The 14,754-nt window shown below is 44.2% G+C and overlaps 1 protein-coding gene across 1 annotated transcript in view; it reads left to right on the forward strand.

The window, feature by feature from the left end:
- The first annotated feature begins 2,832 nt into the window (after positions 1-2,832).
- The window catches only part of LOC125425873 (dynein axonemal heavy chain 7-like), a 59,457-nt gene continuing 47,535 nt past the window's right edge, over positions 2,833-14,754 (forward strand). Inside the window, exons 1-4 of the mRNA XM_048483604.1 lie at positions 2,833-2,920; positions 5,249-5,434; positions 11,213-11,376; positions 11,951-12,105. Coding sequence (XP_048339561.1) covers positions 11,973-12,105 — 133 coding nt within the window. The 5' untranslated portion in view covers positions 2,833-2,920; positions 5,249-5,434; positions 11,213-11,376; positions 11,951-11,972. The remainder of the gene's footprint in view (positions 2,921-5,248; positions 5,435-11,212; positions 11,377-11,950; positions 12,106-14,754) is intronic.

A 14,754-nucleotide genomic window follows, 5' to 3' on the forward strand; every position in this document is an offset into this window, starting at 1 on the left:
AGTGAGTATATATATACAGCACAACTCAATTGTACAAAATCTTCAGTGCTGTTTCAAGAAAGAGCACTCAGAACAGTTTCCACCACTAACAGTGTCCAGTAACGAAAGAATAGCAATAAAGTCCAAACTATGAATCAAGCAGGGCTTCTTTTTCTCATCTGGCCTTCTGCATCTGATGTAGCTGCTGCGGGTCTTCCCTCAATTTGGGCCTGTGAAAAAAATAAGTCGTTCCCTTCTCCTGCTGCAGGCCCGATCAATCGAGGAGGGTGGGGCTCTTGCAGTTGGTAATAAGTAAGCAGGCTTACCAACTGCACATGCTCAGTGAGCTTTTATCCCCTGGGCCCTAAGATCCAACCAAACCAAAAAATACTAAGATGGCATGGGTTACAGAGGCATTCATGGGTCTGACCCTCAGACACTGACCATTTTAAAATTTACTATGCTACTGGGTGGTGGCCTGAGATGCTGTTGTTCTCCATTGAGCGAGGGAACATCTGGGTATTTGCTAATCCACCAATCAGGGAGGCAGGAATTTGCATAAATTTTTCCCAGGATTCCCTCTGTGCCTTGCTTGTCCTCCTCTCCCCAGTTTTGTTTCCTGCCATAGGGAGTGCAGTCGCAGTGGCTTCACATTTTAAAATGCTGAAACAGCCCTGGGGGTGGGGAAACTATGGCTGTTTCTGCACGGCCAGAGCAGGGGGGCTCCATCAGCATGGCTCGAACGGCCCCACTGGGTTCGCAGTTCACACTGGGTTCACACGAACGGCCCCACTGGGTTCGCAGCTGGCGGATGGAGCAGGCTCCGCATGACTGTGCAGCCCCCCAAATGCTTCCTTACCTCCTCCTGGCTTCTGTTGCTTTGTGGAGGCCGGCCCCACAACGGCCAGAGCAACAACTGCAGGGACGGAGGCCAGGAGGTGTGTCCCCTGGCCTCCACAGAGTGACGGAAGCCAGGAGGAGGTAAGGAGGCATTTGGGGCCGGCACAGGGAAAATACTGCCTCCCACCCGGTGCCATTCGCACGTCAGTGGGTGAAAGATGCCACTTTTGAAAAACCTCGCTCCCTGAGTGAGTTTTCGTGCCACTTGGCTGGCACAAGCGTGGTGCTGCTGCAATGCAGCAACGCCTGCTGTGTGAACAGCACCTAAGGGACGGTGTTTTTACCATCCCTAGGGTGCTGTTATTGAGCTATGCGGAAACAGCCTAAGTTTTCACCACCCTCACCTCCCCGTAGGATTAGGCTGTTATTGTCCCAGATCTTGATCTATATAGTCCAAAAAGACACATATTCTGTGAGTATTCATCTATTCCAGTGGTGGCGAACCTATGGCACGGGTGCCAGAGGTGGCACTCAGAGCGCCCCCTCCCATCTAGGCTGGCCTGGGCCGCTGGGCTCGATAATTAGCATTAAACCTAAGACCTAGTTTTGGGGAAGCAGTGTAGGTAACCCTGTTAAGCGCTGTTAAACCCCACTGATTTTCATGCAAAGAACAAAAGCCAATCCTTTACCTGGGAGTAAGCTCGGTTGCTGGCAATGGGGCTTGCTTCTGAGTAAACCCTCCTAGGGTTGTGATTCACCCATTGGAAGAGATGCACGGTTGCGGCAAAGCAAAGCCACCGACTACCACCAAGCTTACTCCAGAGTAACACACGCCTCGGAGCCAACCGTTTTTTTCTAAACTAAAACCTCAGTATTCAGGTTAAATTGCTGTGTTGGCACTTTGCGATAAATAAGTGGGTTTTGGGTTGCAGTTTGCGCACTCGGTCTCAAAAAGGTTCGCCATCACTGATCTATTCTATAAGATCTGGAGGCCGCAGTCACCATATACTTAAACAAATCATTCTATGCTTTTGGTACATTAATTGGCAAAACATTTAACAACATACTTTTAAGATCTAATGCAAATTTTGACTTTTGCATCTCATCATGAATCTTAATTCAGTATTTCCTTGCTTTTTGACATGGCCACCACATATTCATTCATTCATTCATTCATTCATTCATTCATTCATTCATTCATTGGATTTAATATACGGCCCTATCCCCGAAGGGCTCAGGGTGGTGAACAATATAAAATATCATATATAAAAATATACATACAATTTAAAACAGTTACATTCTAAAACAATGTCCCACGGAACCTATATACAACCCTCCCAGAAAAGAATAATGGGTCCCGATGATGTTGGGGACCCCTGTAAAGCAGAGGGGGGGGGCAGGGCACCTCAGCGGCTGGTCTCTCCAAAGGCCCGGTGGAACAACTCGGTCTTACAGGCCCTGCGGAACTCTCCAAGGTCCCGCAGGGCCCGGACAGATGGTGGTAGAGTGTTCCACCAGGCCGGCGCCAGGACCGTAAAGGCCCTGGCCCAAGTGGAGGCCAGCTGCGTCATTGAGGGGCCAGGGATCTCCAGTAAATTGGCCTCTGCTGAACGCAGAGGTCAAACCGGGACATATGGGGTAATGCGATCCCGAAGGTACGAGGGTCCCAGGCCTTAAAGGTTGTATCTGAATTTTGACAATTCTAACATTTTCCATTATAATCATTTTTGGTTTTAGCTTTGGGTATTGTACAATCTAAAAAAAAGTTTTATAACAATTTTTGCTTAACTTTTGACATTCAGTAAATTTAATTTCTTTACTCCAAAGATTATCTGGCCCCACCTGGAGGATGGCAGCCCTTGCTTCTGTATGTGGACCATGTAGACAACATATTTAACTTGTGTTTCTGCTTTTTTTTAGAGTGGCAAAAATTGTTGCCCCTAAGAAAATAAAGCTCAATGCAGCCGAAGGGGAGCTTAAAATTGCGATGGATGGTTTGAGAAAGAAACAAGCAGCCCTGAAGGAAGTCCAGGACAAGCTAGCTAAACTTGAAAAGACGCTAGAATCGAAGAAGCAAGAAAAAGCTGACCTAGAGAACCAGGTATGGAACAGACTGCTACAAAGAGCTGGTTCAGAAGTTACAAAAGCTGTGAAAAATATCAGCTTGGGCAAACATTGTGGAGGAGGCCATTTGAGCGACTTCCATTCTGTGGTTTTAGAAAGATCCCATCTTATAGCTCTTGAGTTTTCCAGTGTTTGACCATGAAAAATAGCTCCCCGTTGCTTTCTCATAGTGTAGATTCCAAGAATGGCGGGGGCCTTTCAGTCTTTGTGCTACTAAAGCCAGTGCAATGGAACAAGCAAAACAGAAGGAGAATTGGGTTGAAATCTCCACTCAACAATAGAGTCCATTTGGCCATGATCGGCAGACAATCTCTGTCTCTGTGCCTAAAATAACTCATAGGAGTCTTTTAAAGGATTGAATGGTATAACTATGTGTATTCCTTGAAGCAAAAGTTGGATCCAAAATGCAATTCCTAAAATAAATTCTAGTTGTGTGACATGACATACGCAATTTCATGAATTCTTGAGACATTGTTTAAATTGGACCCAGTGGCATATCTAGCCTGGGACGATCCAGGGCATATGCCCTGGTGCAACCTGAAGGGGGATGCCATTCTTGCCAGCCTGCCAGCCTGCCCATGCACCTGCCTGCCTTGCAAGACATTGGGCCCCTCAGGGCTGCTCAATCCAGACTTTTTCAAATAGCACTGCGGAGGATTCTGGGGCATTTTACAGGGCACTGTCAATTACTGCAGGGCAGTGATCCAACCTGTAATGTCTTCTCGTTGCTACCCTTTAACTGAGAATGTGCGTTGGAGCAACCTGAGCCTTTTGGGGGAGGGCGGGATATAAATTAAATGTGAAATGAAAATGAAAAAAAAAACCTCCAGAGGTCTCCAGTGGCTGGCCGTTGCAAGAAAAATCCAGTCACGTCAGACAGAGTGACTTCTGACTTACTTCTGGTCTTCTTACAAAAGAGTCCCTGGAAAAACAGCCAAGGCAGGACACGATTCCTAGCAACTTAGTCTGGAAAACACCGACCTTGAGAACACATATTTACAATCTGGTAGTTCATAACATCTGTATATTTATTTTTGTTGAATGATAAAAATCGTACTTCTGCAGACCAAATCGCTGTTGCAAGGTCAGCCAGACACACAAAGCCGATGGAAAGGCAACTGCATCCTAACACTGTTAGATAGAGCACTATCATTGTGCATAACAATCGTTTGCAATGGCCTTGTCTTGCCACATGTGGAAATCCAGTTGCAAAATATGCACTGTTATGAAATGATAGCACAACACTCATCAGTGTGTGGATGCAGACATTTTGAAATTTTTGAAGGGGACACTTCTGAATAAAGCTCAGGAGCAGCGGACTCTCGGGGAGGGGGGGATGTCCCTTGATCTTTTGCCCCAGTTGTTGCCCCCATATGTTGTGGGTTTAATCCAATCAAAGGAAATCTTCTTTACCTATGCCTGTATTGTATTGTCGAAGGCTTTCATGGCCGGAATCACTGGAGTGTTGTGGGGTTTCCAGGCTGTATGGTCATGTTCCAGTAGCATTTTCTCCTGACGTTTCGCCTGCATCTGTGGCTGGCATCTTCTGATTCTCAGATGCAGGCGAAACATCAGGAAAAAATGCTACTGGAACATGACCATACAGCCCAGAAACCCCACAACACTCCGATGCTTGTATTATTTCTGCTTCACTTGGGAAAGTTGGGAGCGGAGAGATGGAGCGTAATTAGAGAGTTGCACACAGACCCTTCCCAGATTGTCTTTCTTCATCTTCAGTTTAAAAAGAAAAACATTTTTAAAATCAGTTCACAGCCGGCAGTTTTTCTGATTCCAACGGGAGCTGCCAGCTTTTGCAAGATTTTCATCATCCCGGACATCAGGAAACAACTTTGAAGGACCGCTTTATAAAAAAAGGCAGTGTATATTTGGCAGGTTATTCACGCGAAAACAACCTTCGTACGTCAGCATCATTCTCTCATAAGTTACGTATTGTTCATTTGGATGCTCTTATTTTCAACATTGCGTATAAATCCATTATCAATTCCACACTGCAGACAGAGAGCAGTAATTTATTTGAAGAAGAGGAAAACCGAAACGAAGCAGACCTTGCCTTCTTCAGCCATAATTGTCACACACATTTCCTCCTTTTTTTCTTTTCCTTCAGGCGATACAGTAGCATCCAATCCAAAGGCCATTCCTTTTATTGAAAAATAATAATAATATCATCCGGCAAAATCGATGCGTGTGTATTATCCCTCCGAAGTGTTGCAAGCAAAACGTATAATTGTTTGCGGTCGAGGTAGATGCGATGGCTTTGCCTTAAATGTTATGTTTTGATTTTAAGGTCGACTTGTGCAGCAAAAAACTGGACCGAGCGGAGAAATTACTTGGCGGCCTTGGAGGTGAGAAAACTCGCTGGAGCCAGACTGCTTTGGAGCTGGGGAAACAGTATGTCAATCTGACAGGCGATATCCTCATTTCGTCAGGCATTGTAGCCTACTTGGGAGCTTTCACGTCCAGCTACAGACAAGTAAGGAATGAGGGAATGGCGTTTGGGGGATCTAAACATAATCCACTTTCCCCGCAGGAGTGTTTGGGAAATGCTTTCCTGCGTACCGGCCTGTGTCATTCGCCATTGGCATTGCCCCTTCCTACTTATCACTTGGGGGCAGAAGCGGCTAGTGGGCAATAATCTTCTTGTTCCCCATCAGCCTCCTCACTGGTAAACTGAGATTCCTCAGTTTACCAGTGAGAACTGGGCTAAAAATGTCTTGATGGGAAATAGTGGTTTTATTTATTTATTTATTGGTTAAACTTATATACCGCCCCCAGAGGGCTCAGGGCGGTGATAAAATGATTAAAAAATCAAGTAAAATCAAATAAATCAAGTAAAATCAAATAAATTGTTATTATTATGGTCAATGGCCAGCAACAATTTACTCATAACATTACAAATATGAGATTAAAAATGACATAAACATCTTACAAAACATAACCCCCGTTATTCTGGAACTCTATTTCACTTAAACCTTAACGTAGCAAGGTGCAGTAGTGAAACCTGTGGCTTTTTATCTATGAGAAGGATCTTAGCTTGTAAAGTCCAGTTAACTAGGGAGGTTATTGAGCAGAGGAGAAATAAACCTGATAAAGGGGCCAACGAATCAATACAAGTTCTTTAAGTTTCAATGCCCTATGTGCTACAGTCATGATTTTTCTTTCATTTCCCATCTTAGCAAAACTTTTCAAATTAACTTTTGTCAACTCTTTAACAAATGATTTGGGACTGGTAGAGGATTATAACTTGTAGGACACAAATAAAATTTGTGTAAATTCATGTCTCTTTTTAGCTGACATTGTATCGCATCAAAATTGCTTTGATTTATCCCCGTCCTGCTTATTTTACTACTAAGTGGCAGACTATTGTCCTTAAAGTGTTTCAAAGTTGCCTGGGAGATAAATCCAGAAATATTTAATTGGATTTAATTTCCAGGGGACATTAAAATTCCTTGCAGTTTCATTTGCTGTGTCTAAATTGGTTCCAAAGTCCAACATTTCAAATTGTGTCTAATTTAGTTTATACTCTGGGGATTAATGATCAGTTCATGTTTAAATTTGCCGCACCGAAAGTATTGAGATTGTCTCTACAAATACCTCTCGTAAAATGTGGAGGTTCACAATTGTATGTTTACACAGAATATGGGTGTGGGGAGGTCTTCTATGTTCAATTCCAATCCATTTTAAGCCTAGTTAAGGAAAGCGTGACATCTACATGAAAAAAGACTGGTTATTAGATATTTAAAAACAGGCTATCGGGTACTTCTAAAGAAGAACTTTGCTTCAGAGATCTGTGCGTATATATTTTCCTTATATATGCCTCAAGTTTACTGAAAAATCTGAACTGTGAAAAAGGCATTGGGGCATTAAAAGCCTAAAATGATAAATGGATCACCTGCAGTATTAAGAATCTGATTCCTCAGCAGCGGTTGCTAGGAAACCACAGCATCTCTGAGTAAACGGCATGAGGAAGAGATAAGGTCCTTTCCAGGTGTGTTTGGCCCCTTTGAGGGAAGACTCCCCAGAGCCAGGCCTAACAGCAACCACTGGGTGACTTGACCCTTGTGTGACTTCTCTAAGCCTGGCTGCTTGCCACTGTTCAACAGCAGCCACCTGATAGAAGCCGGTTGTGGGTAGTAGTTCCACCTCTGAATGTTTTTTACCTTGAAAGCCCTATTGGGTGGCCATACAGCTCTTTTCACCAGTTCTATTGCATTACTGGAAAACAGTGCAAATGCAAATGAAAGCGTAACATACAGAAAATGGGTTGCAAAGGTAGATGACAATGCAGTAAAAGCAATAATGTAAATAGTGCAGTAGACTGCAGTCCTCTTCCCTCCTACAAGCGACCTCCAGAGCCATTCCATTTTTCCGTAGTTGTAATCCCTTTATGAAAATGCTCTCCTGAGTGTTCACATCTGCAGGATCCTTTCTCTGAAAGACAAAGACATTCCATAGCCACTCCCTCCTTCCAACATACCGTGTAAGCAGAACACTACTTGTACAATATCCTTCTTGGTCAATTGGCCATTCCAGCAAACAAGATTGAAACTACCGTGTTTCCCCGAATATAAGACAGTGTCTTATATTAATTTTTGCTCCCAAAGATGCGCTATGTCTTATTTTCAGGGGATGTCTTATTTTTCTATGTTCTGTTTGTCGGGCATGCTTCCAAACAAAAACTTTGCTATGTCTTACTTTCAAGGGATGCCTTATATTTCACACTTCAGCAAAACCTCTACTATGTCTTATTTTCAGGGGATGTCTTATATTTGGGGAAACAGGGTAGCGTGCCAAGTATATTATGACAGGAATGAACAAACCAAATTGGCACACTAACTTGGACTTATGTGTATATGACAATTGTAATAAATCATTCCAACAACATTTGTACAAAGTTATTATTTTTCATACAAATATTAACACAATTATACCAATACTAACCGTATTCTAATAACCTATTGATGAAAGTAATAAAGTACAATACATTTACATAAATAATAAAGTACAATACATTTACATAAAGTGCCAGTGTCAATAAAACAAATCAATGTTGTACAGTCCCATATGGACTTATGAACATTTGTTCTATAATATATGTGATGAGAATCTGTGGAGTTCCATTTGGGAACCACATAAAAAATGGAAATGTAAAAATTTCTTGGAACTCATCAATTTGAAGTCTCATATGGACTTTTGAATATACACTTTACAAATGACATGATGAAAATTGTACATTGATTTGTTTTATTGACACTGGCACTTTAAGTTAAAGTATTGTACTTTATTACTTTCATCAATAGGTTATTAGAATAGGGTATTGGTATAATTGTGCAGTCTACTGCACTATTTATGTCATCAATAGGTTATTAGAATAGGGTATTGGTATTATTGTGTTAATATTTATATGAAAAATAATTGAAAAAATAACTTTGTACAAATGTTGTTGGAATGATTTATTATAATTGGCCATTCTGGCAGGGGCTGATGGGAATTGTAGTCCAAGAACACCTGGAGAGTCGCAGGTTGCAGACCCCTGATATAACTAAAACATAGGAGGAACAGGAATTTCGACCGCTATCCCAACGGAGTCAAGCAATTCATTGAGTCTCCATATTGAGAATCCATTTTGCTGCTCTTGACCGTTGGTGTAGAACAGGTTCCACGCAGCGCAAAAAAAGAGAGACGTTTGTGGGATGTCTAAAAAAGAAGCGACCGCTTCTTTTCACTCTGCGCACCCAAAATAAGTGTAAGGAACTTGCAAAGTCCAGGCCAAAAGTAACGTTGTAGTTCTTTATTGATCTGGCATTCTAAGTCAAACACATGCAATGCGGGAACTGGCCTCCCAATGCAAGAGCAGCCGCTTTTACGGGCTCACCTCCCAGTTCCCGCCGAAGTTAGATAAGCACCTGCAGTTCCCATCCGAAAACTACATCAAGACAGTTTCACACAGACAGGCAAGAAAATACCACAGCTAGGAATTGCAGATATTGAGAGCACTCCCCAAATCTGGGCTGCGCGCCAACCTTGGCAGACGAGAACTCTCCAAGGTTAGACAGCAGCCTTACAATAAGATGTCTGGGGGACATCTTAAAAAGAGGTAACTGCTGGTTTGGTTGCAGGCTCCGCCCACCAACTCCTCCTCCTTCACCCTGCAGCCATCAGCAGTTCTTCCTGCTGATATATAGTTTTCCTTTGAGGGGGAGGAGCTGTATTCAAAAATACATAGACATGCATAAGAGATTCCATGTCTGTGTATCTTCAAATGCAGCTCGTCCCCCCGCTCCCAAAAGGAAAACTATATATTGCTGAAACTGGCAGGAAGAGCTGAGTGCATCTATGTGCTTTTCGGGCTGAAAAGATGCCCAGGATCGGAGGCTGCAGAGCAAACCCCCTGGGGCAACCTTCAGCCGATGGGGGCAGAGAGAATCCCTTCATCAGCACACAAAATGTTGGGTGCAAGTGTAACCTCAGCTTGTGGGTTCTGTGGGGCAGAACTTGGAATGAGTTTTAAAAACAAAATGGTTTACTTTCTTAACATATAACATATAACATCAACATTTAACATCACATTTCAAGGTCCTGTTCAGGTTGCATTTTCAAGTCCTTATATTTACAGTCTACTGATACTGCCAAGTCCAATTCTTCCTTGCAAGTGGGTTGGCTCCTGAAGACTCCAAGGGCTTGATGAACAGGATTCAACATGATGAAGGTTTCCAGGAGAACTCTCACCCGTTACAACCACAAAAAGAAACCCTGAAACAATAAACTCCAACATTTACAACATAGCAAAAATAAACAACTACCTTCCCAGTAGTTCCCAACAACATTGCAGTTACCTTAACAAGGTGTTAAGGGCTTATAGAAATCAAGGTCCGAGTCTGGTAGCCTTGTCTCCTCCAAACTACATGAGCTCTGCAGCCTTCTCCTGCTTTGGGTCTCCACCCCTTTCTGGGTCAACCCATTCTGAGCATGGGGGTTACCCCAGCAGAGGGTGAAACTGACCAGAGAGTGAAATGGTTGGGCAGGAAAAAGAAAGACGCCTCCTGAGCTCTGCATTCCGCACAGCCAAGCATGGGGTGTCTTGCAGGCGCCTTCAGGGGAAAAGGTGCACTTCGAAGTGTTTTCAGAAAATGATGCCTTGAGCTGAAATACTGTGTCCTGAGGACGTCTTGGGAAGAAAGCTGTGCAGAGTCCCTTCCCAGGGTGCCTTGTTTAGCATCCCCAGGATGTCTTATTTAGGCTATATGGAACAAACCAGGGTGTCTTAACATGGTGCTCATGGGTGCCCACCAGTACTTCCCTTGGTACTGGCTGAGCTTTGCAGAAAGTGTGTGCGGCCATTATAAAGCAGGGCTTGTTACTCGCTGCCCTCATTTTGACAAAAGAGTTTTCCACTGGAAGATCAGGAGGACTGATAAGCATGTGGGCTTTCTATTGTCACTGTGTGGTTGCTTTCTTCTCAGGTGGTGTGTGGGGGGGAGGTATTCTGCTTGGCTCTGCCTTCTGCAGAAGCCGTTTTGGATTTGTCTTCACTTCCTGTTAGCACTTCCTGTTTTGTCTGCACATTCCATTTTGGGGATGGCCCACCCCACCGCTCTCAAAATTCCAAATGTGCCCATAGTCTCCAAAAGGCTGGGGATCCCTGAAATGAAAAAGGAACCTTATGAGGGATAGAGATTTGCGCAGTAACCCCAAGGGTGTAGAGCAGTGATGGCGAACCTTTTTGAGACCGAGTGCCCAAACTGCCACCCAAAACCCACTTATTGACTGCAAAGTGCCAACACGGCAATTCAACCTGAATACTGAGGTTTTAGTTTAGGAAACGCGGTTGGCTCCAAGGTGCGCATTACCCAGAAGTAAGCTTGGTGAAGCAACTGTGCAACACTTCGAATGGATGTATCATGACCCTAGGAGGGTTTACTCAGAAGCAAGCCCCATTGTCAACAACCGAGTTTACTCCCAGGTAAAGGATCGTGCCCAGGCCAGCCTAGATGTCTCTGTGTGTGGGGGTATGATTTTCTGCCCCCTACGCATGATGAACTCTGGGTGCGCATGCCCACAGAGAGGGCTCTGAGTGCCACCACTGGCACCCGTGCCATAGATTCGCCACCACTGGTGTAGAGGGTCTTTCGAGGCTTTGGTGTTGCACTCCAACGCTTCACTGGTGCAATGAAATGGACATTGTATGTCATGCAAATCTAGCAGTGATCCTTGGTATGAATGACTGGGCCTTGGCCTTTTTCCCTTTCAGAACCAAGCACATGATTGGGTATTGACCTGCAAAGCGAGAGGCATCCCTTGCTCAGATGACTTTTCTCTAACAAGCACTTTAGGAGAACCGGTGAAAATCAGAGCCTGGAACATTGCCGGGCTGCCTTCTGACTCCTTTTCCATTGACAATGGCATCATTATCTCGTAAGTGGAAGATACTTCAGACAGATGTGGTTTTGTTTCACTTGTTTCATAAAGATTTAGAAAGGACACAATAGGTTACTATTCATATTTTTTTAAAGAAGAGTTTGCCCTATTTGCTTTACATTTTGTTAATTCTAGCATTAAGGCCTTGCATTTCCATTTAGTCTTGGGTAGTCAGACTAGGAAAAACCTTTTGCAGTGGCCTTGGAGTCACAGGTGGACCACTGACCTGACCCATATATTCGTAGTTCTTTCCCCAACATGGGGAGAGGCATTTTAAAGGAGAGCTCCCTGGAACTTTTCAATTTGGCCAATAGCTGCAGTGCATTTTGCATTGCCATTTTGCTAGGCTGCTGCAGTCCTAATGTGGACATCAGCAACCTAGAACATAAGAACATAAGAACAAGCCAGCTGGATCAGACCAGAGTCTATCTAGTCCAGCACTCTGCTCCTCGCAGTGGCCCACCAGTACTTATTCATGATGATTGTTTTATTGAAAATTTTTGCATCCAGGAACATTGTTGAGAGACCCTATATGAACCCTGACATGCGTTCCTTCTTTCTTTCTCTCCAGGAATGCAAGAAGGTGGCCACTCATGATTGATCCGCAGGGGCAAGCAAACAAGTGGGTGAAGAATATGGAAAAAGCAAACAGCTTGCACGTCATCAAGCTCAACGATTCCGAATATGTGAGAACACTAGAAAACTGTGTACAGTTCGGCACACCCGGTAAGCGGCCAGACACTGAAATGTCTGCAAACAAGCCCAAGGGCAAGATTAACTTGGAGTTAGCTCAGGGAATATATGAGCTACCAGCTTTATCAGATTCGTCGTAGGTCGTCAGATTCCAGTTGTCACAACTGAAATATCATCGAGCTATAAAGCTCATGATATCTAATTCCCAGTTCCTGCCTAGGGTGTGTTTATCTTCAAAATGGCCATCTTGCGTGGTCTGATACTTTCAGCAGACTTCATATTCAATGCCTCATACCATGTTTCCCCGAAAATAAGACAGTGTCTTATATTAATTTTTGCTCCCAAAGATGCGCTATGTCTTATTTTCAGGGGATGTCTTATTTTTCTGCTCCACAGCTGCATGCTCTGGTATTCTGTTCGACGGGCATGCTTCCAAACAAAAACTTTGCTATGTCTTACTTTCGGGGGATGCCTTATATTTCACACTTCAGCGAAACCTCTACTACGTCTTATTTTCTGGGGATGTCTTATATTTGGGGAAACAGGGTAGGATCGTAAGGATTGATACAACCCTCTTTTTGCGGCTGTTGGTCTGCATTGGTCTGTTTAATAAGAAACAGCGAGTGAAATAAAAAAGTTTATGTAGGGCTAGTTATTTTCCTTCATTGAAAAGTCTAAAGGGGGCTGTGGTCAGGGGGGAAATGACCGATAGCTGTGCTAGAGAAACGGTTGCTAGCCACTAAGGCCGATTTCCCACTGAAAATTAAATGTAGATTGATCCAAGTTTCAAAGTAAACTACACCTTTTAATCGCGGTTTCATCGTCCTCACTGTGCCATGTTTCAATTGAAGACATCTGGGCTTGCCTCAGATTCCAGCAATGCAACCATCCCCACTGCGGCGTGATCGGCTTGCCAGGACTCTCCTGATTGGCTGTCGTGCCATGTTGGGGCGGGAACTTCTCATCACACCATAATGTCATCATGTCATAATGTCAAGGCCTAACGTGAATGCGGCACCCCCTGTCTTCTAATTGGTTATCGTCTCTCGCGAGCACGATTACCGTGGAGTTTCTTTAGCGCCACATTTTAAAAAACTAAACCAAAAGTCTTGTTCCTGAGCGTTCCCGTTCTCTTGTTTCCTCGTCAGAGCGGTTAAGCATGAGACCGAATCAGAAGAACATAAGAAACCGAGTGAAACGAAAACGAAACAAACAAACAAAAACCTTTGCGCGCATCGCGCATTGGCCGCCACACTGATTGGCTGGAAGCATTTGCGTCACTGTGCACGGCGAGATATTGAAAAGCAAATCAGACGCCCAAATCTTCCCACGAATCTGGATTGGCAACGTGCTCTGGCCAGTGGCGTTCCTGCCTATGGGCAAGGTGGGCAGTTGCCCAGGAAGCCCCCTTGTGGCGGGCACTAAAAATGCAGGTTCGTTTGTGGGTTTTTTTGTATTTTCAGTGTTTTTTCGGTTTTTGGCCTGCAGGGGGTGCAGTTTTTAGGCTAGCAGCATCAAAATTTCAGGGATTTTTCTGGAAACTCTCCTGATGTTATCACCCAGGTTTGGTGATGTTTGGTTTGGGGAGTCCAAAGTTATGGACTCCCAAAGGGAGTGCCCCCATTCCCCATTGTTTCCAATGGGAGTTAATAGGAGATGGGGGCTACACCTTTGAGGGTCCATAACTTTGGACCCCCTGAATCAAACGTCACCTGAGTGGTATCATCAGTAGGTTCTCACAAAGATACTCTGAAATGTTGGTGCTGCTATCTTAATAATTGCACCCCTGACAGCAGGCACCCCCTAAATTTCCCCAGATTCTCCTTTTAAATCCCCCCTTCCTGCCAATGCTTGTTTTCTTTCTCTCTTTTATTCTCTCAAGGCCTAATAAAGATTATTATTATTATTAAATCCACCCCTTCGGCATGGATTTAAAGGGAGAATCTGAGGTCCCCAGTTTAAACATTGAAAGTGATGCTGTTTCAGGGTGGGGGAGAGTCCACCCCAAAATGGCATCACTTTCAATGTTGTTTAAACTAGGGACCCTAAAATCCAGCTGCAAAGTGCATTGAAAGTGGCTTGAAAATGCATTATTCTGCATGTGAGGAAGTGCCCTTGGGAGCAGCAGTGGCATAGGAGGTTAACAGCTCGTGTATCTAATCTGGAGGAACCGGGTTTGATTCCCAGCTCTGCCGCCTGAGCTGTGGAGGCTTCTCTGGGGAATTCAGATTAGCCTGTACACTCCCACACACGCCAGCTGGGTGACCTTGGGCTAGTCACAGCTTCTTAGAGCTCTCTCAGCCCCACCTACCTCACAGGGTGTTTGTTGTGAGGGGGGAAGGGCAAGGAGATTGTCAGCCCCTTTGAGTCTCCTGCAGGAGAGAAAGGGGGGATATAAATCCAAACTCTTCTTCTTGGCCTCACTTCCAAAACACCTTTAGAAGGTGATTTTGCATCAGTTCAGTAAGCATCATTGTGGACCTGCTGCTCTAGGAAAGTGATAAAAAGAAGGAAAGTCTACAGTTAACTTTAACATATGCTGATCTTAAGAGGGATATGAAGGGTGACAGACACGCTTGGAAAGACGGCACCCCTTCCTTGTGGTGAAGGTGGTGTTTTTGCCTGGGGTTGTTATTCGTGGAAGTATTTATACCCCATATTTTGGCCTTTTAAGGTTAACCA

The sequence above is a fragment of the Sphaerodactylus townsendi genome, linkage group LG02, assembly GCF_021028975.2.
Source record: "Sphaerodactylus townsendi isolate TG3544 linkage group LG02, MPM_Stown_v2.3, whole genome shotgun sequence".
NCBI classification, from domain to species: Eukaryota; Metazoa; Chordata; class Lepidosauria; order Squamata; family Sphaerodactylidae; genus Sphaerodactylus; species Sphaerodactylus townsendi.